Genomic DNA, 19,719 nt, shown 5'->3' with positions numbered 1-19,719 from the left:
GAGGGATTCAAAAAGCTTATCAGCTGTCACAGGGCAGCTTTAGAATCTGACACTGTAGACAGACTTATCTTTCTTGCCCGTAACTTGTAGGGTAATGGCTTTGCTTGTTTAAAACTTGTACAGAAGATACTGACCACAGTTGAGATTTTTCTTTTGTCTATTTATTTTGTTTACATTGTCAACTAAAACACAAAATGTTTCAACCCGTCTGTACAAAGGGTTTGGCATGCTGACCAGAATTAAGATTTGTCTATTTATTGTTTTATTTTTTGACATTATCCTTTAAAACACAATGCAGTCTGAGTCATCTTACATGTGTGATGTATCACACTGCAGCACTTCATTTTTCTATTAAGATATTTATTTTGTTGAGGAAAAAGGACTGAAAAAGGATTTTACTTAATTTTACTCATGCATACTTTGATGTTGAAAAGATTTCATCATTATAATTGTTTTGAATGTTTTTTCTCAGAAATGTTCCACTGTTTGGCAAGTGTCTGTCATGTTCTGACCATAAAGAATAGTTTAAAACCACAATTAACCATGGTGGTGGAATTGGCTGCGATGCAAGGGGCACCAGCTAAAATCTTGCCTAGGGCACCAAATTGGGCACGGCCGGCTCTGTCTGCACAGCACCAGATCCCCCCCCCCCCAAATCTCTCTATCTGGAAACTCTCCATTCAGAGATATGCTGAAAAATATTGAGAGAATACTAGAACATATTAAGTAAAGGATAAAGCACTTTGGTTAGACTGAGAGGAGGGCTCAGGCCCTGGTAAATCTGTGCAATTATACTGACTCATGACACACTGAAATGTAGCTTGCTCAAGCAAGTCCTTAAAAGTAAACCGAACAAACAATACTGAGACTCGAACTTCCAACCATTAATTTCACAAAGCATAATCATCCTCATCCTCCTAACAAAATTATTACTACAAATAATAATACTAATAACACCACTTTATTAACATTGTAACTATCATACAGATACACAGCCCAAAGTGCTGCAAACTATGAGATATTTCACCTAAAATGATCATACAGAAAATGTCATACAGCAATATAATGAGCAGAACAATATGAGCTGAACACCATCCCACTGTAAAAATAAAAATCAATAAAACTAAATTCAGAATAACTGTCAAAACAAGAAATGTGGTCAAGTATGCTTGCCAAGAAGCTCAGAGTTTTCAGCTGAGGGCTATTTTGAAAAAGAGGGTTTTAAGAGGAGCTCTACAAAAAATGACAACCGAGAGGGATTCCCTGAGTTGCTGTGGGATGCAGCCCCATCGTCCTGCAGCATAAAGCCAAACAGCAGCTCTCCACTTCTTTTTACACATTTATTGTTACAATCCGGCAGAGCCTGGTGAGATAAATTATTTAGCCAACTTTCACCTGGAGATGGACCTGAGCCGGACACTTTTATCTCCACTAAAATTAAACCAAAATGGTCGCTGGGCCTGTCTGACTGGGATGATTTAGAAGTCCTTGTGATTCACAGCTCAGGTGTGCACAGTGCCTGATTAGCTGTTGTGGGGCCACTAGGGCAGCCAGTTGCCGTGGTGAATGAGAATCAGCAAGGCCCTCTCAGTAGGGGAGGCTGATTGGTTCCTGAGGGTCAGCAGACATCAATCTGGGTTTATGGGCGGGTAGGAGGTGGGGATGGAGCTCTAGGAGGAGCCAGACTGAAAGGGGGTTGGATCGATGGCGACTGTTGTGTTCCCACAGTGACTGCACTAACAGGCTATTGGGCGTAGCCCAATTTCTGCAATGGATTCTTAGGTTTTAGAGAATCCCTCTGTGACAGAGTGCCGTCACTACTGTTGAGTATGCGTCCTGACTGCCATACCAACGAGCTTGGCTTTTTGGCGTCGCGGTCAAAGTCGTATGTTTGGTACCCTGTAGACCCAGGTTCAAGGCCAGGGGGGGTGACTGCTCTTGCCCTTCGCTACAAATGGTGTCAGAATGGGATGGCTTGCCATGAGGCCATCAGAGGTGTGCTCAGTGTGTGAGCTGTATGAGGGACCCGCAGGTTAGGTTATATACCACACCCTCTTCCCACCAAAAAGGAAACAGAAAGTTAAATAAATCTCCCCTGTGCAACCCCCATGGCCTGTATCAACCCAACAACAACATGGTGCCATCAACTCTGATGACTAACCACGCCTTCAAATATAAATCTTTAATAGATCATTGGTTCAGGAAACATAGCTTTCTAACTGCTTTTTCAAAATGAAAAAAGATGCACCCAGTTAATATCCCTTCTCTTGCTATTCTGACCTGCATCACTTTTACCTTATTTATATATATATGTGTGTGTGTGTGTGTGTGTGTAAAAATATAAAAATAACGTGTTATTTCAAGGAACAGCAGGCAAATTCTAAATATAGTAATATACTAATATCTAATATATTAGTGCTTGTTCATTATGTGCACAAGGCGACACTGGCAAATGACAAAGTCTCTAAAGCAGAATGAATAAAGATTATCTCCAATGGACCATTGAGTGCAGCTCCTTCTCACTTAAAAAGACACACACACACGTATTTATACACACTGTGTATAAACAGTCTACAGAAGAAGACAGAATAAAAACAAGGAGATATGACACATATTTTCTACCTCCATACTCCCAAGATCTGTTCATCCCAGCCTGTTATCCCCTCAGACCTGACCTTCCCAACCCCTCTTTAGTGTGTTTAGTGTGATATAAGCCCCTCTGGGTAAATACATTCAACACAAACTCTCCCTCTATTTGGCCTTGTTTCTTCTCTTCTAAAGCCAGCAAAAATACTGTGAGTTTTTCCTTGCTCTTATGGGGCCTTTCAGGTTTCTCTCTAAGGGAAATTTCAAACTTGACTTACTGTCATATCCTGCACCTTACCTGCATGTAACAGATTTGTGTGTGTACTGAACCTGTATCTCCAAAGTAATCTGCAACAAACATATTTTTGAAGCAGCAATTCAGATTTAAACCCAGAGCCAAAGCATGTAATGATGGAAGATGTAAATGCATATGGAGAAGAATCAACATTTTACAGTATACACAAAAACCACTGCATTCACAAACCCCCAGGGAAAGCAGACAGGATGTTAAAGCAAGTACCCCTCAAAATAAATGTGTGCATACAGTTGAAAATACCTCACATGCTCTGAATTATTGGGAGATTCACTATTACTGTTTTTCCCACAAAAACACACCTGTTCTCAACCATCAATCCAAATCAAAAGGAAGAATGCTTGACTGCTAAGAAATAACACCTCAACATATCAATACTAGGATTTCCCACCAAAAAGCATCTGCGTTCCAAGAATCAGAATCCAGGCAATTTAACCTAATTGGGGATGGCAGCCAGAAAAGAGGGTGTGAGAAAATACATTTTTCTCACCTCTGTTCCATTTCTTACAGTGAGAAGACTTAAGCCAACTGGAGGCACAGCTTAAACCATCAGACCTTCTGCGATGAGTATTACTGTACTTCATATATGCATTCATAACAATTTGAGATAGGCCCCTGTGCTGTTAACATGGGATTTGAGGGCTTAAAAGCCAAGACGCTATCAGCTAATTACCAAAGACAGAGCAGGCTAATCAGTTATTCAGGTGAACGTTATCAACGGGCTGCTGATAAACACAGAGACATGTAAGAGGGATTTCCCCAGTCACCCCAAGCGGGAAGGCAGTGAGGAAATAACACCGTCCAAATCTGAGCTAATACCTCTGGGGGGCTTGCGGATCACTCATAGCAGAGATATCCACAGGTATCGATCCCTCTGTGATGTGCGAACCATGGGCCCCTCTGTTCCAGATTTATGGCTGTCTATGGCAACTCATCTTCTTTTATGCATTGGTTTGTCTGGTGCTCTCACTCAGCGTGTTTTCACAACAAATCATTGAGCTGGTTGCATTTGTGATTGGCTGTTTTGAAACATCAATGGATGGATGAGACCAGACATCTCTTCTGCAGTTGAAATATTTACACAGACAAGGTGTTTAAAGAACCGAAGTCCTGTCTCTTTCCTTTCTACCAATCTTAGGGTGAGAGACACAACATGAGAAAAGTTTACAAACACATGTATTTGGTATAAAATGCCACATTGTACATGATTAGCATGTGTCTATTCAGCAAAGATGCTAGACCAAATTAATTTCAGAAAAGAGTTCCTGTAAATGGCTGTAGTGGTCTTTCCATTTTGCTGTGTGAAGTGAACAGCTGATGTGTAGGTATAGAAAGAGTATGGTTCAATGTCAGTAGTACAATGCTCTGGGAATCACACATATCTTTGTGGAGGCACATAAGTGAAGGAGGGGATCCTGAGCAGTCACTGTTGAAAATCTGACTGCTCCCAGAATGTCACAATGGAAATTTTGTACCTTCAATTTAATATTTACATTTACTTTTTACTTTTTGTCTTTTTTTGTCATTTATCAGACAGTGTTCTCCAGAGTGCCTCAGAAAGTGTGAGTACACAGTGCATCTAATGAAGTGGTATGAAAAGTTGTACAAACAGGACACCACCAACTAAATTCAAACAGTCCAACTAAGTTCAAACAGTGCCAAACAGTGCTGAGATCACAGGTGCAGTGACACAAAATACAACCTTCCCAAAAGTTTCCTACTACTCAGAGGACAGGACAACTGATTTTCACTAAAACATCTGTATACCTCAAATCAGTGAAAAAAATCCTGTTAAAAGAGGTTCCCCTAAATATCAGTCTATAAAAATGCTATCAGTGTGTTACACCCACTGCGAGAATTCTGAAGTGTCCTTTAGAGAAACAACAAAATGGACCACACACCAAACAGGTGTCTGTCCAATTTAGAGGGTATGCTTGGGGCACTTTCTGACAATAGATCTTATGACATGCAAGCAGTGACAATGGTAAAAATTCTTGTTACTTATCTGCAATACATACTTCCAGATCTAATCATTCTCACCAGCTAAATATATATTCCGCACAGATTAACTCTGTTCAACTTCTGTCCTCCTGGTCCACTGTGGTCTATTGACTCCTTCAGAAAACATCAGCCTGAAATAGAAGGCTGTAAATTAGTAGCAAAAATAGATGAGGAAGATAATCACTGACACAATGTAGTGGAACAATCAGACACTCAAACAATCCTGGACCAAATTAAATTATACACATAATTTAGGATAGTGAACAACATTGGGGGTGTATTATGCAAGTCAGACGCAGTAGAACAGCTTTGCATTCTTGGTTTATGTCATCTAAATCCATATCTGCAAACAACAATCAGCTTATTGCTGTGAGTTTGCAACAGCTTTTATTGAATCTGGTGGCATGAAAAATTATAGGTTCTGATTTCACATAACAGGACCTTAGTTCTCTACACAGTCAAATAGCAATGCGCTTTGTACTTTGATAGTTAGACAGTGATTTTAATAAAGTTATGTTCTTTCCTCTGTTACAAAACAATATTCCATTATTTTCAACTTCCCCCAAGCTCACAACCTTGCATAAGAAAGATTAGGTCATACTTCCTCAGCAAAGTACATTATTGGAAAGAAAAAGCTCATTGCTGTTATATTAAGTAAAAAGCCAATATATGTTCCAATATTTATTAACAGGTTTCCACCTCTGTCTGATTATCTGTCCTCTGAAGAGGAATAACTGGCCCTTTCACATATCCAGAATACACAATGCGCCACTACTAGCAAATAAAATGAATCTTTTTTCACAGTAATCACCACTAAATAAAGCATTACATTTAATGAGATAAAGTCAACCTTTTTTGTGGTGACCGTCAAAAAGAAGACAGATCATACTCATGGCCAATGGTCATTACAGTCAGTGGCGCCCCATGTCAGTGCCTTTGTGCTTTCTAGTGCTGAAATAAAAGCACTGCTTTTGCTTTAGAGGGAGCGACTCAAATCAGTCCGCGAGTAAGTAACGTTATACACAGTGCTGCTTCTAGGGTTGCTCAATGGCCTAACTGGGTACTGAGTCCATCCCCCAAGCTGGACTGGGGGCTGGAGGGAGGTGGAAGAGGAGGACATAGCCTGGAGGCCTCTCTCCATGTTCAGTCTTTCATCCCAAATCAAAGCTACAAGTGGATGAGCAGACCCAATGTCCCGCTCGTCCTTCTCCTTCATGTCTCTCTGTAGGATTCAGGACCCTAAATCTTGCCTGTTAACAGGCGTGCTCACTTCCTTCCTCCTTGCGCTTGCGGTCTCAGAGGTGCATGACAGGGCCCCCTTGTCCTCTCTCAGACGATCTTTTGCACTCAGGCAGCGGTCTGAGATGGTTGCAGGGCAAAGAGAAGATAATTGGGGAACCAGACAGACTGGCGAGGGAACCATCAGACAGCCACAAAAAAAGCCACCAAGCGGTCACTCTGAGCGAAAAAAAAAAAAAAAACGTAGGGAAAGTGTTCCTTTGGGTGCGCAAGCCATGCATGCTCTTGGTGACCTTTCAAATACCTCTTTCCAGAAATCTAAAAAAATATTTTTCATGCCCAAGTAAGAAATTTTTAATGACCGTGAAATCAAATGGATTGAGGAGTTGGTCCATTGGGTCCTGGAGGGACCAATAGTAGGTGAGATAGCATGAGGGACAGGTGATATGGAGTGCTAGGGGGCAGACGAACATAGAAGAGTGTGGCTCACAAAAATTCACACACCACCTCCGATTACAGCTGCCAGGGTGGCAGGATATCATCTGTCAGCGGGCCGAGACGTGAGGCCAAGAACTCTGCTCCCCAAATGAAATAATATATCTCTGAAAGCCTCGGCCTGTGTGCGCCCTGAAACCCATTCATCATGGGGAGGCCGGTGGATCGCTGCTGGGCCATTACCCCTCCACCTGTTCTCTCTTCGTCCTTCACCGTGCCCCCGCCCTTGGCATCCCTCCTGTCCCCTCTTCATCTTCCCCCTGTCCTCCAAAGCTGATGCTAAGCGGGGGGGGGGGCTCTGAAGTGCTGCAGAATACAGTAATTCAAATGCAATGCACCAGGGACAGGGTTACAAATCTCCACCCGGCCCACAGCCACTGGAGCGTAGTTTGTCACCAGTGTGGAGGGTGACCTCGGAGACAGCGGCAGGGAGAGTGCAGTGGAGCGTTCATCCCCCGCCCTTCAAGTTCAAAGGTGAGGCCTCAGCTGCCTTGTTGTTACAGAGATGTAAAATGAAAATGAGCAACAAACACCTTGGGAAACAGCTTTTAAATAAGTGTGCGAGCATCTCTGTAAAAAACATTATGAAAATGCCCACTGATATTACATATATGCTTAGTAGATACCCATACCAAAAGCAACTTATACAGATTACATATCATCCATTTATAAAGCTGGATATTTCACTGAGGCATTTTGGGTTAAGCACCTTGTTCAAAGGTACAGCAGTAGTGCTTAATCTGGGAATCAGCTTTTGCATTACCCACTAAGGCACACTGAAGTATCAGATGTGTATGTAATCTGTCATATAAAAAACAAAAATACACTTCCAGTGACACTGTGGAACCATGTTGCCTCTGCTTATTTAGGTAAAACTGTGCAAAAACACAGACGCTGACTCCCAAGTTCAGCAGACGTTTGAGTAGCCAAAACAATCCTGTGCATCCAGTGCACCCTGCAGGATCCTGGGGGAGTGAGTCCTCTGAATTGCACCTCCGGACTCCCCCTTCCAGCTGGTTTTCCAATACAGCTCAGGGACAGGCACTAATGCAGTCCACCCCGACTTAATGGCCGGCCTGGTATCGTCGTTCTCCTAGCCGTGTTTTTTACTATTCCAGACTGACCCCGAGCAGCCTGCCCTGCTCTGGGCCGTTGGGTTTTATCAGGTCTCAGAACTACATATGTAGACATGCTCGTGGAAAATTACATCCCCCCCAACACCCCTCTCCCCACCCCACCCTGCCTAGGAAAATAAAAACGCTGGCAATAGTTCATCTGTGGCATAAACTGAGATATGTACTCCGGAGTTGTTGTGATCAGTGCGTGATCAATCCAAGCTACTATGAACAGAAGAATTCAAAAAGCCAACTAAGGCTCATAAGCACAATAGCTTGCTGTCTGGGTGTTAGTTTTGTGCAGTTGTTGCACAGGGCCTGGGGAAAAGCCTTCCCCTCGTATCCTATCTGGTAAACAATGGCTGGAACTCTGCGGCAGAGTGGCATGACTCATTTCTCTGGGCATGGATCACACCCTGCTCCTTTTTCCCCATCGTACACGCTATCGGCTGGAGGAAAGGTGACACGCCAGCTCGACAGTCACTGCTTCCTGCAATGTCCTACTACTCGCATCTGTTTCCCGGTGAAGGCCAATGTGGAGGCCGATAGGCAGGGTGCGACTTTACGGCCGCCACGCACTTTACTAACAGACAGACTAGACACTTTACCAACAAGAATTCCTGTGTGCTGATTCACTTACGCTACTTGTGAATGCTCATCATTGAGCGAGTGTTTGATAACCTAACCCAAAGGGAAACCAGCTGGGTGATTCAAAGTACTCTGAACTGAACTTGCTAGGTAGAGCCTATCTTGCCTGGTTTAACAATTTCCAGGGTTTAACACTGACCAATTGTACTTAGGCCTGAGTGTATTTTTTGTCAGTTTTTTTACATTTTTGCAAAAACTAAGGAGTAATTTAAGGTAATCTCAAGCCAGGCCAAAGAGGCATTGAGCGTACTCCTCTCATCATCATCAAGGTGATCCCAGTGTTCACATGGTTTACAATGTTCTCATGCAAACTCACAAAAAACTTACCAAAAATGTACTCTTATCAGCTGTGATCCAATAAAAACACAAAAATCTCAATTAAGAAAATCATAAAAGTAAATAAAGAAAAATCCAAATTTTAGGATAGCAGAAGCATTGTGACAACCTTGAATATATAGATTGTACATACAGCACAAACGTATACACTTTAACACCAATATCAAAAAAGAAAGATATAAAGCTAAAGTGGACCTGAGGCTAAGGCATAATTGCAAAAACTCTACAGCTACATGTAAAGTTCTTACTCCTTACAGTATATGATAGAAAACAATGGGGACCTGTTTATAGATCATGTAACAGCTAATTATTTATGATTCCCAAGAACGGTCAAATCTTTAGAGACAAAAACAGTTGCATTTTTCCAGGCCCCATGACAGAGAAACCCTTTTGTTCTCACCAAGCTATTAATAACTAGAGTAGGTGTATGTGTATTTATAGACACTTACAATATGCTAAGCGGTCAGGCATTGAGATTCGTTCAGTCACTTGAATTTCCTGTGTTTATACTATGTGGTCCTTGCTGTACTGGTACATACGCAAGATCCCGACATCAATTGGGATTTCTCAGCTATGCATAGCGTGTCCTGGAAACATGACACAGCTAGGAAGTGCTCACAAGTAATGTTGAGGGGTTCTGCTCTAGGTAACCATCAAAATTGCTGCTGCAGTCCCCACAGATAGTAGTAGTGGTAGGGCATGAGGAAAGATAATAGTATAGTAAATAGTATAGTAAAATATATATTTGCTGAGATGCAAAGTAAATTACAGTAGGCCACAAAGAGAATGTAGTGTGTGACTGAGATGTTACTAGAGTCCTGATATGGACCTCCAGCCAGATAGCTGCTTGGGAGTCATCTGTGGCAGAAATGTGTAGCTAGAGGGAGAAAACTGGAGGGAGCTCACACATGATTGACTCCAATCACCATCTGTCTCACCTAAACAACATCCATATCAGCACCTGATAACAAGATCCGGGCTCCTGAGTGGTTGTCTGTGCTAGTGCATCATAATTCCTGGACAATATATGACTATGACTAAGTTATCGTTGTTCTTTGATGCTTGTTGTTGACATTCTTTAATCATTGTGGCACTTGGTCTGCATTCAATGTGACAGCCGTTATTATAGCACTGTGAGGTGTCTGGACACATTGGTACATCCTGTGGTTAATGTGGCCTTATGATATGCATTTATGTACCTCTGCTTTGTAAATTACTCTGGATTCAACTGACTGACTGGTAAAGAATTAAGTTTTTTTTTTTTTTTTCCACCTCTACATAGAGGAGCTGAACTAGCACAACCCATACATGTTCCTTCAAGATCTGGAAGGTCACACTATGTGCCATATTATGACCAGGTGAGGAAGAAATTGGAATATAATTGGAATAATGTAAGACAATGTAATATGATTTGAATAATGGATTTCTAGCACAAACGGAATGCTACTAATGCCTTTCAGTGACTAAATGGCCACATAAATGCATGTATTAGCTTTATGTGGGGAAATGAATGAGGGCATATGGACAGCAATATACTAAGGTGAGTGAGTGTAACCCATTACAGTACAGCTAAAACAATTATTATTTTATTTTTATATTTGTCCTGCTCTAAGCAGAAAGACTCAGTCATTTTCATAAATATTAAAGTATTGCACATCTGTAGCATTGATTCATTCATGACAAGTGGGATTTTTTGCATGGGATATTAAATAGGGATATTAAAAATGCATATTAAAAACCTCTTTGAGAAAAACAATTGGTATCAAAAGACCCCAACATACAATTATGACAGATTAGTACTTTTACCTTTGGACAGCATTTTTAATACATATTTTTCTCAAAAAAAAGTTTAAAAATAAGCATGTAGTCCAGGCTGAGGCTACGCTGGAAATATGGTTATATGGGAAATATGGGAAATATGGGAATGACTTATAAAAAGACACCAATAGTACCAAATGGGGGAAATTTGGGGATTCTATTTCAAATTATTGAATTCCATTCAAAATGCAGCAAAGGGGTATTTTCCTTTTTGAAAAACACACTTTATCAAACACACATTCACAACCAAAACCAAAGCTGCACTGGCCAAACTGTCCATTACTTATATGTTCAGTACTAAGGTTATCGTGATGGATTGTTCCACTGATTATTCCTGATTATTCCACAATTAGTGCCCTTGAGGGTCAGTAGAAAGTGCCCACACGAAATTTAGAATAAGCAATACAACACAGCTCTGATGAATTAAAACTCTTCATACCACCCACTTATATCTGACTGTCATGGTATGGCAGCAGTTTCTAGCACCTCCAGGATCTGGTCCTGGCTTCCCGCTAACTGTCCGCGGGTTTTCAAAACGTGCATCCAAATATGTCACATAATGTACATATACTGGTGAGACATGTCAATCAAAATGGAAATACACTGCAGAAATTCTCTGCTAAATCCCATGCACATCACAACTGCTCAAATAAACCAGGGAAAGATAAAGACCAATGCTGAGTTGAGGTTAGCTGAATGAATAAAGACCAGTCAAACAATAGTCAAAACATTGACTTTTGGTTAAGCATATTTAGAGCTGGTAAAAAATGCATATTGAATGATTAAACATAGGCCTGGGTGATAAAACGATAGTGATGTGTACCGCAATAGACATTTCATCAATAGCAATAAGAAAATTGTTCAATACAATGTTTGATAGTTTCACTTAAACACATTAAATGCAATCCGCCAGGAAAGCACATTGTTGTCACGGGCCACAAGCACTTTTCAAAGACAGTGCTTCCGCAACTTTATTTGGAGAGTAGGAAATCCGTACAAAAAGAGCTGTTATCAGTCTCCTACTTTGCCACAACCTCTGACATCTGGTCGAGTCGTATATGTGAGGTATATATTAGCTTGACTGCTCATTTCATAGACGGCGAATGGGGTCTGAAGAGTAAATGCTTGGAAACAGCATATTTTCCAGAGGACCACACGGGGGAATTGACTGCACAAGGCTTGACTGATGCTCTGGTCTCATGGGGTCTGAATGAAAACAACCAGGTGTGCATCACCACCGACAGCGGGGCGAATATAGTGAAAGCCACTTCACGTAACAACTGGACTCGACTTCAATGTTTTGACCACCTCTTGCATTCAGCTATTGGTGAGTAGCGTTGGCATTTAGTAGTTTCATAGTCAACCACAGACAGTTTCTTGGGTTGTGTTAGTCGCAATAATAATATGAATATTTTCAAAGTCAATTAGAAAAGCACAATTAAGACAAATAGACACACAACAAATTTGCAAGTCCTTACACTCTTAATTTCAATAATAAAAATAACTTTTTAATCATAAAATTGAAATGTTAAAAGAATATTAATTTGTTTTTTAGTGAAAGGTTTCACCCTATTACATCATCTATTGTTTTTATTAGGCCTGTCTCGAATGCCATTGTTTGGGCGCTTTGGGGTGGGGAGGGGGGGTTGCTGAGCATGACTCAGAAAGGACTCAGCCAGACATTTCTCTGTTCTCGGCTGAGATTGATGGCATAGCGCTGCAACACGTCTCTTTCGTTTTAATTAAAGGCATTAATTTTTAAGGATTCTGTTATTCAGTATATATACAGTAATGTTGTTTGTATTGTTATATGTTAATAAAAAAAATTTTCCAAAAGGTTTGGTGTGTTTTATGCATGTTTATAATCCCGAGGGGTTTGGTTGAACGAAGTCCTATTTATGCACTTTTTATGACATAATAACAGCTTGCGACAATTTTTCTTATCGTGGATAAATTATAGACCTACATAAATGCTTATAATAATAGGCTCTGAATCTGAGACAACGCCTGACATAGCACTGTGAAACAGAAGCGTGAAACAGCATAGGTTACTAGCTCCAACAAATTTAAGATTTGAGATTTATATTTATAAGATTTATATTTACTTATAAATTCTTTATTGTCATTTCTCAGTATTCGCATACATTGAAACGAAATTTGTCCTCTGCATTTAACCCATCCTATATACTCATTGCCGTCACTGCTTACGGAGCCACGGTATTTAAAAATGGTCTCACGCCCCACTGGAAGCAGAGAGAAGCATGGCATTGCTCCCAGAGTGACAAACTTAGCTAGGGGACAGTCGAAACCATTACGCCATCTGTTCGAATCCCAAAGTAGGAACTAGGCGATTGCAACTAGTTTTTATTTCCCATCGCCGTCTCTGCTGACGGAGCCGTGATATTTAAAAATGGTCTCATGCCCCTCCGGAAGCAGAAAGAAGCATGGCATCACTGCAGCTAGCATCCTTCCAGGGTGACAAACTTAGCTAGGGGTCGGTCGAAACAATTAGACCCTCCGTTCAAGTCCCAAAGCACGAGCTCGGCATTCCCCGGCTACTCTTTATTTCCCATCACTGTGACGTTCACTCTTGTGAATGAGAGGCAGGCGCCCAAGCTGAGATGGTATATATTTCCACATTTTAACAGTGCAATTAAAAAGTATAAATATAGGCTTAGTACAAGATTGACAAAAATCCTTGGGTAGTTTCTTCAAAAACCAAAGCCCCGATGCAGATGCCTTGCCTCTCACTGAAAGGCAAAAAGTAGAGAGCGAGCTGGAAAGCTACCTGATGCCTCCTGATGCAGACAGTGAGTTTGAACCCCTGGAGTGGTGGAGGCTGCATGAGTGCAACTTCCCAAGAGTGAGCCAACTTGCAAAGAAACACCTGTGCATCCCGGGCCACCAGCACCCCCTCTGAAAGAATTTTTGTTGCCACATGTACCAGAGCAGCGTTAAAACCAGAGAGAGTGAACCAACTTGCCTTCCTTGCTCGGAATTTGAAATGAAGCCATGTATGATTGTGGATAGTACTTGAGAGTTATTTTTATGACATTTTTGCGTACTGGGTAGTTATTATCTTTTAATATCATTTATTACATCTTGATGTTAGGTCGCTCTACCTCAAAGTTGAATTTGGTTTTGTAAGTTACAGTACAGTTTACATGTTATCTCATTTTGTTTACTGAGTTTTAGAGGTTTTTATAATGTTTATTACATCTTACAGATGTTAGGTTGATCTACCTCAAAGTTTACTTTAATTTTCTATGTTTACAAAACACTTTCACATTGCACACATTTTGTAACATTTTATTTACTAAGTTCAAGAGTTGCTTTAATGCTTGTTTATTTGTTGCATCTTATCGATGTTAGGTCAGTTTACTTCAAAGTTGATTTTACTTGCTTTCTTTATTTAATGTGTATGAAGGTGAGCTCATTCCTTTATCCTTATTTATGCTTATTTATTTTTGTAAATTTATTTGTGTGTTTTTCATTGTTGTGTTAACATTAAAATTATTACCTGTGTGCCTTGATAAATACAGTGGTTAAATTCAAAGTAAGGTGGTTAAATTCAAAATAAATTGGTTAAATTTGACCTTTTTTCCTGGTAATTATTAAAAATAGGTCATTAAAAATTATCAATAATTATCGATATCGACTGAAATGAAACATTTTATCGTGATAAATTTTTCAGATATATCGCCCCAGCCCTAACTAAACACCACAAGGTCATGTGGTATTCATAGTAAAATAAGAAAATAAGAACCAGTGTCACATTAACCCATTAACCATTTTCTTTGTCCTTAATTTCAAGTAACACATTTGAGATGAGATGGGTTTTTCTTTTCTACCACTATATTTATTATTCATTTCTGTAACCACCAAACCCCATTCACTAAATGGGTGAGCAAGATTAATACTTTGTTAAAAAAAAAAAAACTTGATACTTTTCTAGACTAGATGGGGTCCGGGCCTAAGCCCGTAGAGCAAGCCTCTGGTGTTGCCGTATTGGTCAGCCCGAAACCCCACCTACCTTCAGCTCCCTGAAGAAGACACTGCTCCGTGCCCACTCGACGATGGAGAACAGGGTCTGGTCAGCCATCTTACACATGAGGCCAAAGGTGTTGAGCTTCTCGTGTTTACCTCGGCCCGCCTGCTCCTGCTGGAGATAGGCCAGGATCCGGGCCCGCACCTGTGGCTCGTCCGGCTCGCACTTGAGCAGCTCCACCACCAGGTGGGGGAAGCCCGGCGGGGAGCCGCCCTGGTAGGCGTCGGCATAGGGGTAGCACATTAGGGACTCTGGCGAGCTGGCGTAGGGGTCCGGAAACTCAGACTTGATGGTGCGGCTCTGGAAATGTCCATAGGCCGGGTAGCCCTGGGGGCCCCCGTGCGGGGGCATGGCCATGCTGATGGGGGAGGGGACAAAGGGGCTCCGGTCATAGTCGGAGGGGGGCAGGGCGGCAGGACATAAGGACATGCCCTTGGAGGCCGGGTGGAAACTCTGTATGGCAGAGGAGACGGTCAAGTCCGTGGGTGCCGTCTGCAGGGCATGGCTCATAGCCTCAATCTTGAAGCCGTTGGCCCTGATCAGGGCCTTCTTCTGCTGCTTCAGGGCGCGGTCCCGCTTGTACATGGGGCCAAACTTGTTGCGGCCCCCTCGCATGCGGTCTGCCCTCACGGCTGCGGGATGATAGAGACAGAAAGGTGAGCTTATGCAGAAAGGCTGAGGAAACTGAATGCCCTGTTTTAAAGGAAGACATCCACAGGGGACAGCCTGTACAACTACAGTATCAGTGTCAGTATCACAATACAGCAGCCTCACAACAGTTTCACTTCAATTTACCTTTTCATTTTAGTTGTGTCTGTCCCTCTGACTGTCTGTCTAACCTGTCTGTCTGTCATATTGTCAGTCTACCTGTTTCAATCTGTCTGTTCCTCTGTCTAACTTTCTGTCTCTTTTCCCATTTCAATCTGTCTGTCCCTAAGTCTGTTTGTCTGTGTAACCTTCTGTCTCTCTTTCTGTCCATCCATCAGTCTGCCTGTTTCAATCTGTTTGTCTATCCCTCTGTCTGTGTCTTTCAGTTAGACTCTGCCTGTCCCTCTGTCTGCCTTTCTGTGTTTGTTTTTCTGTCTATTTCTGTTTGTCTGTCTGTGTGTCTATCTTTGTCTCTCGGTCTATGTGTATCTGGTCCTCTCAAGTCTTTCTGTCCCTCTGTTTGTATTTTTTTCTGTCTGTCTATATCTGCCTGCCCATGTCTCATTTCAGTCAATTTAACCACAGCAACATTATGAGAAACGTCTGAGATCAGAAAAGGCCCAAGGAACAGAAATCCAAACTGATTATTTCCCAAATGCCTGCACACCATAAACGGCTTTGACGAATAAGACAGTATGTGTATACACAGCTGTGATTCAAATGAAAGGAGTAGTTACCAACTGAACCAAGATAATCAGTGAGGCAAACCCATATGGAAATCAGCTGTGAGAAATATTTCACGACAACCAGGCTGAAGAGCCGGAGTGAAAATAAAATAAAAAAAAAAACAGTCAAAATTTTAAATACATCCAAACAGAAAAATCCTGCAGGCTCGAGATGATAGCGAGACACATGTAGGAGATTGTGTTAAATGCAATACTCAGGGGTTGCATGAATCTCTTGCATGTCAAGGGTATATGCTGATAATTCTTGCTTAATGATTGCTCCTTTATGACAGTGGTGGAGCTGAGAGTCTCACTTTTGACTGGCATGTGAATGATGAGGTTAGTACCCCAGCGGACACCAAGTGTTTGTGAAATTCGTGTATAGCATTACAGCTTCCACTATTGTCAAGTCAAAAACAATGATAATTAAAATCTTGCTTAACAGCTGCCTTGGTAGTGATTCTAATTATCTCTGTCACAACAAAATCTGTCAGTCTTATATAGATCGAAAGGCCTATGACAGAGGGTCACCATCCATGTCTCAATGGCTGAACACTCAACAGTAAATGTTAGAGCCCAAGAAAGGCTTGTATTCCATTAGAGGTAAGTTTCGGAGCTTTCTTTTGTATCTCTGGGATTAGCGTAGCACTAAGAATTTACCACAAAAGCAGTTGTATCCATTAAATTTTATTGTTCTTTAACTATTAATGATTTGAGCCAACAAGGCAATTAATGAGCTGGAAGCTAATAGTTAGCTCTGTTGGGAAAACACAATTAGATATGACCCTGGAAGTCAGATCACGAGTGCATGTTATTGTTTCAATTTTACGACTCTAATTAAACAAGGTTATTTACATGCATGTCTGTCTAATTATTTTCTCCAGCTATAATGAATTATGTATCTCACATGTCAAGTCTATTTGCAGCTCATTTCCCATATTTGTTTCAGCTCTGAGTGTACCATATGGAGTGATTGACTGATAAACCATGCAGCCACAATTCAGTTATTTGTTGATTAATTCTATTCATGTATTATTTCCTATGCTATTAGACTATACTGATGGTTTCTGTGCTCGACATACAGAGACCCTACAGGATCTGAACTGAAACAGCAATGTGCTTTGTCTTCATCTTTAAATAAAACCATTTTTTCACTTTATGCAACCTTGTTTTTTGGAATAGCCAATCGTATACTAGGCTTATCTTGCTGCAATAACCTCAGCACTTATGGACTGCTCAAATGAATGTGAACTGATGCACTTGCATGCTTATTTGTCACAAGTGTCACGGTGCACTAGAGTGGAGTGGGCACTCGTTGGAGGATAGGTGGTGTTCCACTGTCAGCATCCAAGCCACCTGTAGGCACCTGAGTCACAGGGATGCCTGAGAGTAGTGAGAAGAGCAAGCCCTAAAGACATACCCAACTCTATTCCCGGCAGAACCAACTTGCCAATTGTTCTGCTTCTGTGGACTCCCAGTGATTGAACCTGGGGTGTGAAGTTGAGCTTGCACTCAAGGCAAGGGCCTTGACCACTGAGCTATTCTCTGATGAATTCTTAATATTGTACTGTAAACTTAAGAACACTTTCATTTGTATCTTAAAAGATATGGATTACATGCTTTGTAATTTCGCTTGAACCACATGAACCACAATGAATGAGCAAACAATGCCTCAGGATCCGAGTGACCCGCAGGTACTTCATGCCAATCAGGAAATAAAACAGGAATGCATAAAAACCTCACATGAATACTGACATTAAGTAAGGTTCTGCTAAATTAGCCTCTTATGCTAGGATAAAGGGAAGACAAGCTGTGCTCTCTGTGTTTTTCATTGGTCTTCTGGAACCATTTATTCATCTCTATTTCCTATTTCTGCTGTTTCGTTCACACATATATCACAGATATTGTGTACCAAAACTTCACGGTGCTGCCCTTCCTGCAAGGAACTGCATTATAATTGCAACAAAGAATCCTCCTTTTCTCTACAGAGAAGAGTATCCTTCACCCACATTCTGCTGTGAAATTCACATTGACCTTTCTGCTACTTATGTAATGTTATAGATGGCCAATATGACATAGAAATGACGACCTTAGAAATAATTGAAAAAAAAAACGAATCTGCTGTACCAATATGTTTGGCTTACATTTTGGATTCTGCCTCCACGTTGTGGTGTGAGTTCATAACCCTAGTTCACACACAAAAACACCTGAATGAAGGAGAGCCATCATTGGCTTTAATCAATGCTTAGTAGTATGGGCCATTCTCTTTATCAGAATTCTCACATCCAATCTGCAAATGTGCATCTGGGGTTGTGTAAATATATATGCATATTTACTGTGCAGTCCTATGGAAGGATCTGTGAAATTTTTTCCACCATTTGACTACAGGCGAAGAAAAAGAGAAAAAAAACACCCACAAACTTGGATCGGGTAGACTAACCAGGGCTGGACCTTCTGCATCCTGTTAGCACTACTCAAAAGAAAACAAAGCATGAAACGATAGCCTCGGAAATTTTGCCTTCAAGCAATCAGCAGCCATTTATTAGATTACCAAAATACTTTCTCTTCAGGGGAGAAAAGGAAAGGACTTCTGAAGGCATGTTTGAGGAGGAAATTATCTTTTTGCATTGAGAGGGCCAACTGAGCGCAGGCCTATCTTAAACTGTAAACAAACAACAAAACAAAACCTTACTCTGAGAAGCATATGGTCAGTGAGTAATGGTGTACATATTTGAAATGAATACCTGTTTTTGGTGCACAACTACACTGAAAAGCAGAAAGGAAGGCAAAGAAAAAAATGGCGATGAATGCAGGAACATATAGTACTGCTGTATAGGTTTGCAAGGTCAAGCACGGCAAAGATATGGAGTTCAGTAATTACCATGCATTGGCGTTACGTGTTTAAAATACAAAATATGAGTAACTATATTCTGTTGCAGTTACCATTTAAATTGATGGTAATCAAATTACAGTTACATTTTAAAAATATTTAGATTACTGAAGGGATTACATTGGATTTTTTTCATTTCATTTTTTCGTTTAATTTAAGGTTTATTAATTTGGAAAATCTATTTATTCAGTTGGAAAATCTATCCAATGATAGGCAACTCTGGCGTGTATCTCCCATATGCCTCTAATGATAAAAAAAGAAGAAAAAAGCACGCAGCATCCTTACTCACAAGACAGTAGGATCGAGAGTGAGACAGAAAGCAACCAGAGCAACGTGTTTATGTCATGGAAAAACTGGGACCATTTTACTTTCAAATTTGGCAAAGGTCGCAACATAACATTACAATGCAAGTTATGTTTGCCAGCAACCAAACTGCTATCCACTTCAAAAGAGTTGACCTCTAACCTGAAGAAGCACCTTGAAGTAAGTTCTCTTTTTCATTATTTAACCTAATATTGATTGCTAGCTATCTTACATAGTTTGGCTGCACTGGATTAGCTTTTCAGCTAGCTAGTAGCTAGGCTAGTAGGTATAGTATTAAATCTAACTAGCTAACGAGTAGATACAGTGACAAAACAAGTGAAATTTCACATGTTCAAAACTGTGATTACTCCAACAATTTTACACTACACATATTATACATTAAATTGTTAAGCTACTCCTCTCTCACTCACAATGTATTTAGGGTGGCTCGTACCTTTTCTAACTCTGTTTTCATTTAATGTACAGTTTTTGAATTAACATTTACAGTTCTGAAGAAACTGCGATGAAATGCCCATAGACTTAACATGGGGGTG

General features: G+C 40.9%; 1 protein-coding gene across 3 annotated transcripts in view; it reads right to left on the bottom strand.

Moving 5' to 3' along the window:
* The window catches only part of LOC118795655 (nuclear receptor subfamily 5 group A member 2-like), a 58,431-nt gene that overhangs the window by 28,235 nt on the left and 10,477 nt on the right, over positions 1–19,719 (bottom strand). For all 3 annotated transcript variants that reach the window (XM_036554294.1, XM_036554295.1, XM_036554296.1), the window contains exon 5: positions 14,585–15,231. In XM_036554294.1, coding sequence (XP_036410187.1) covers positions 14,585–15,231 — 647 coding nt within the window. The remainder of the gene's footprint in view (positions 1–14,584; positions 15,232–19,719) is intronic.

Source organism: Megalops cyprinoides, chromosome 20 (assembly GCF_013368585.1).
Source record: "Megalops cyprinoides isolate fMegCyp1 chromosome 20, fMegCyp1.pri, whole genome shotgun sequence".
Taxonomy (NCBI): Eukaryota; Metazoa; Chordata; class Actinopteri; order Elopiformes; family Megalopidae; genus Megalops; species Megalops cyprinoides.
This window is presented reverse-complemented; position numbering and strand designations above follow the sequence as displayed.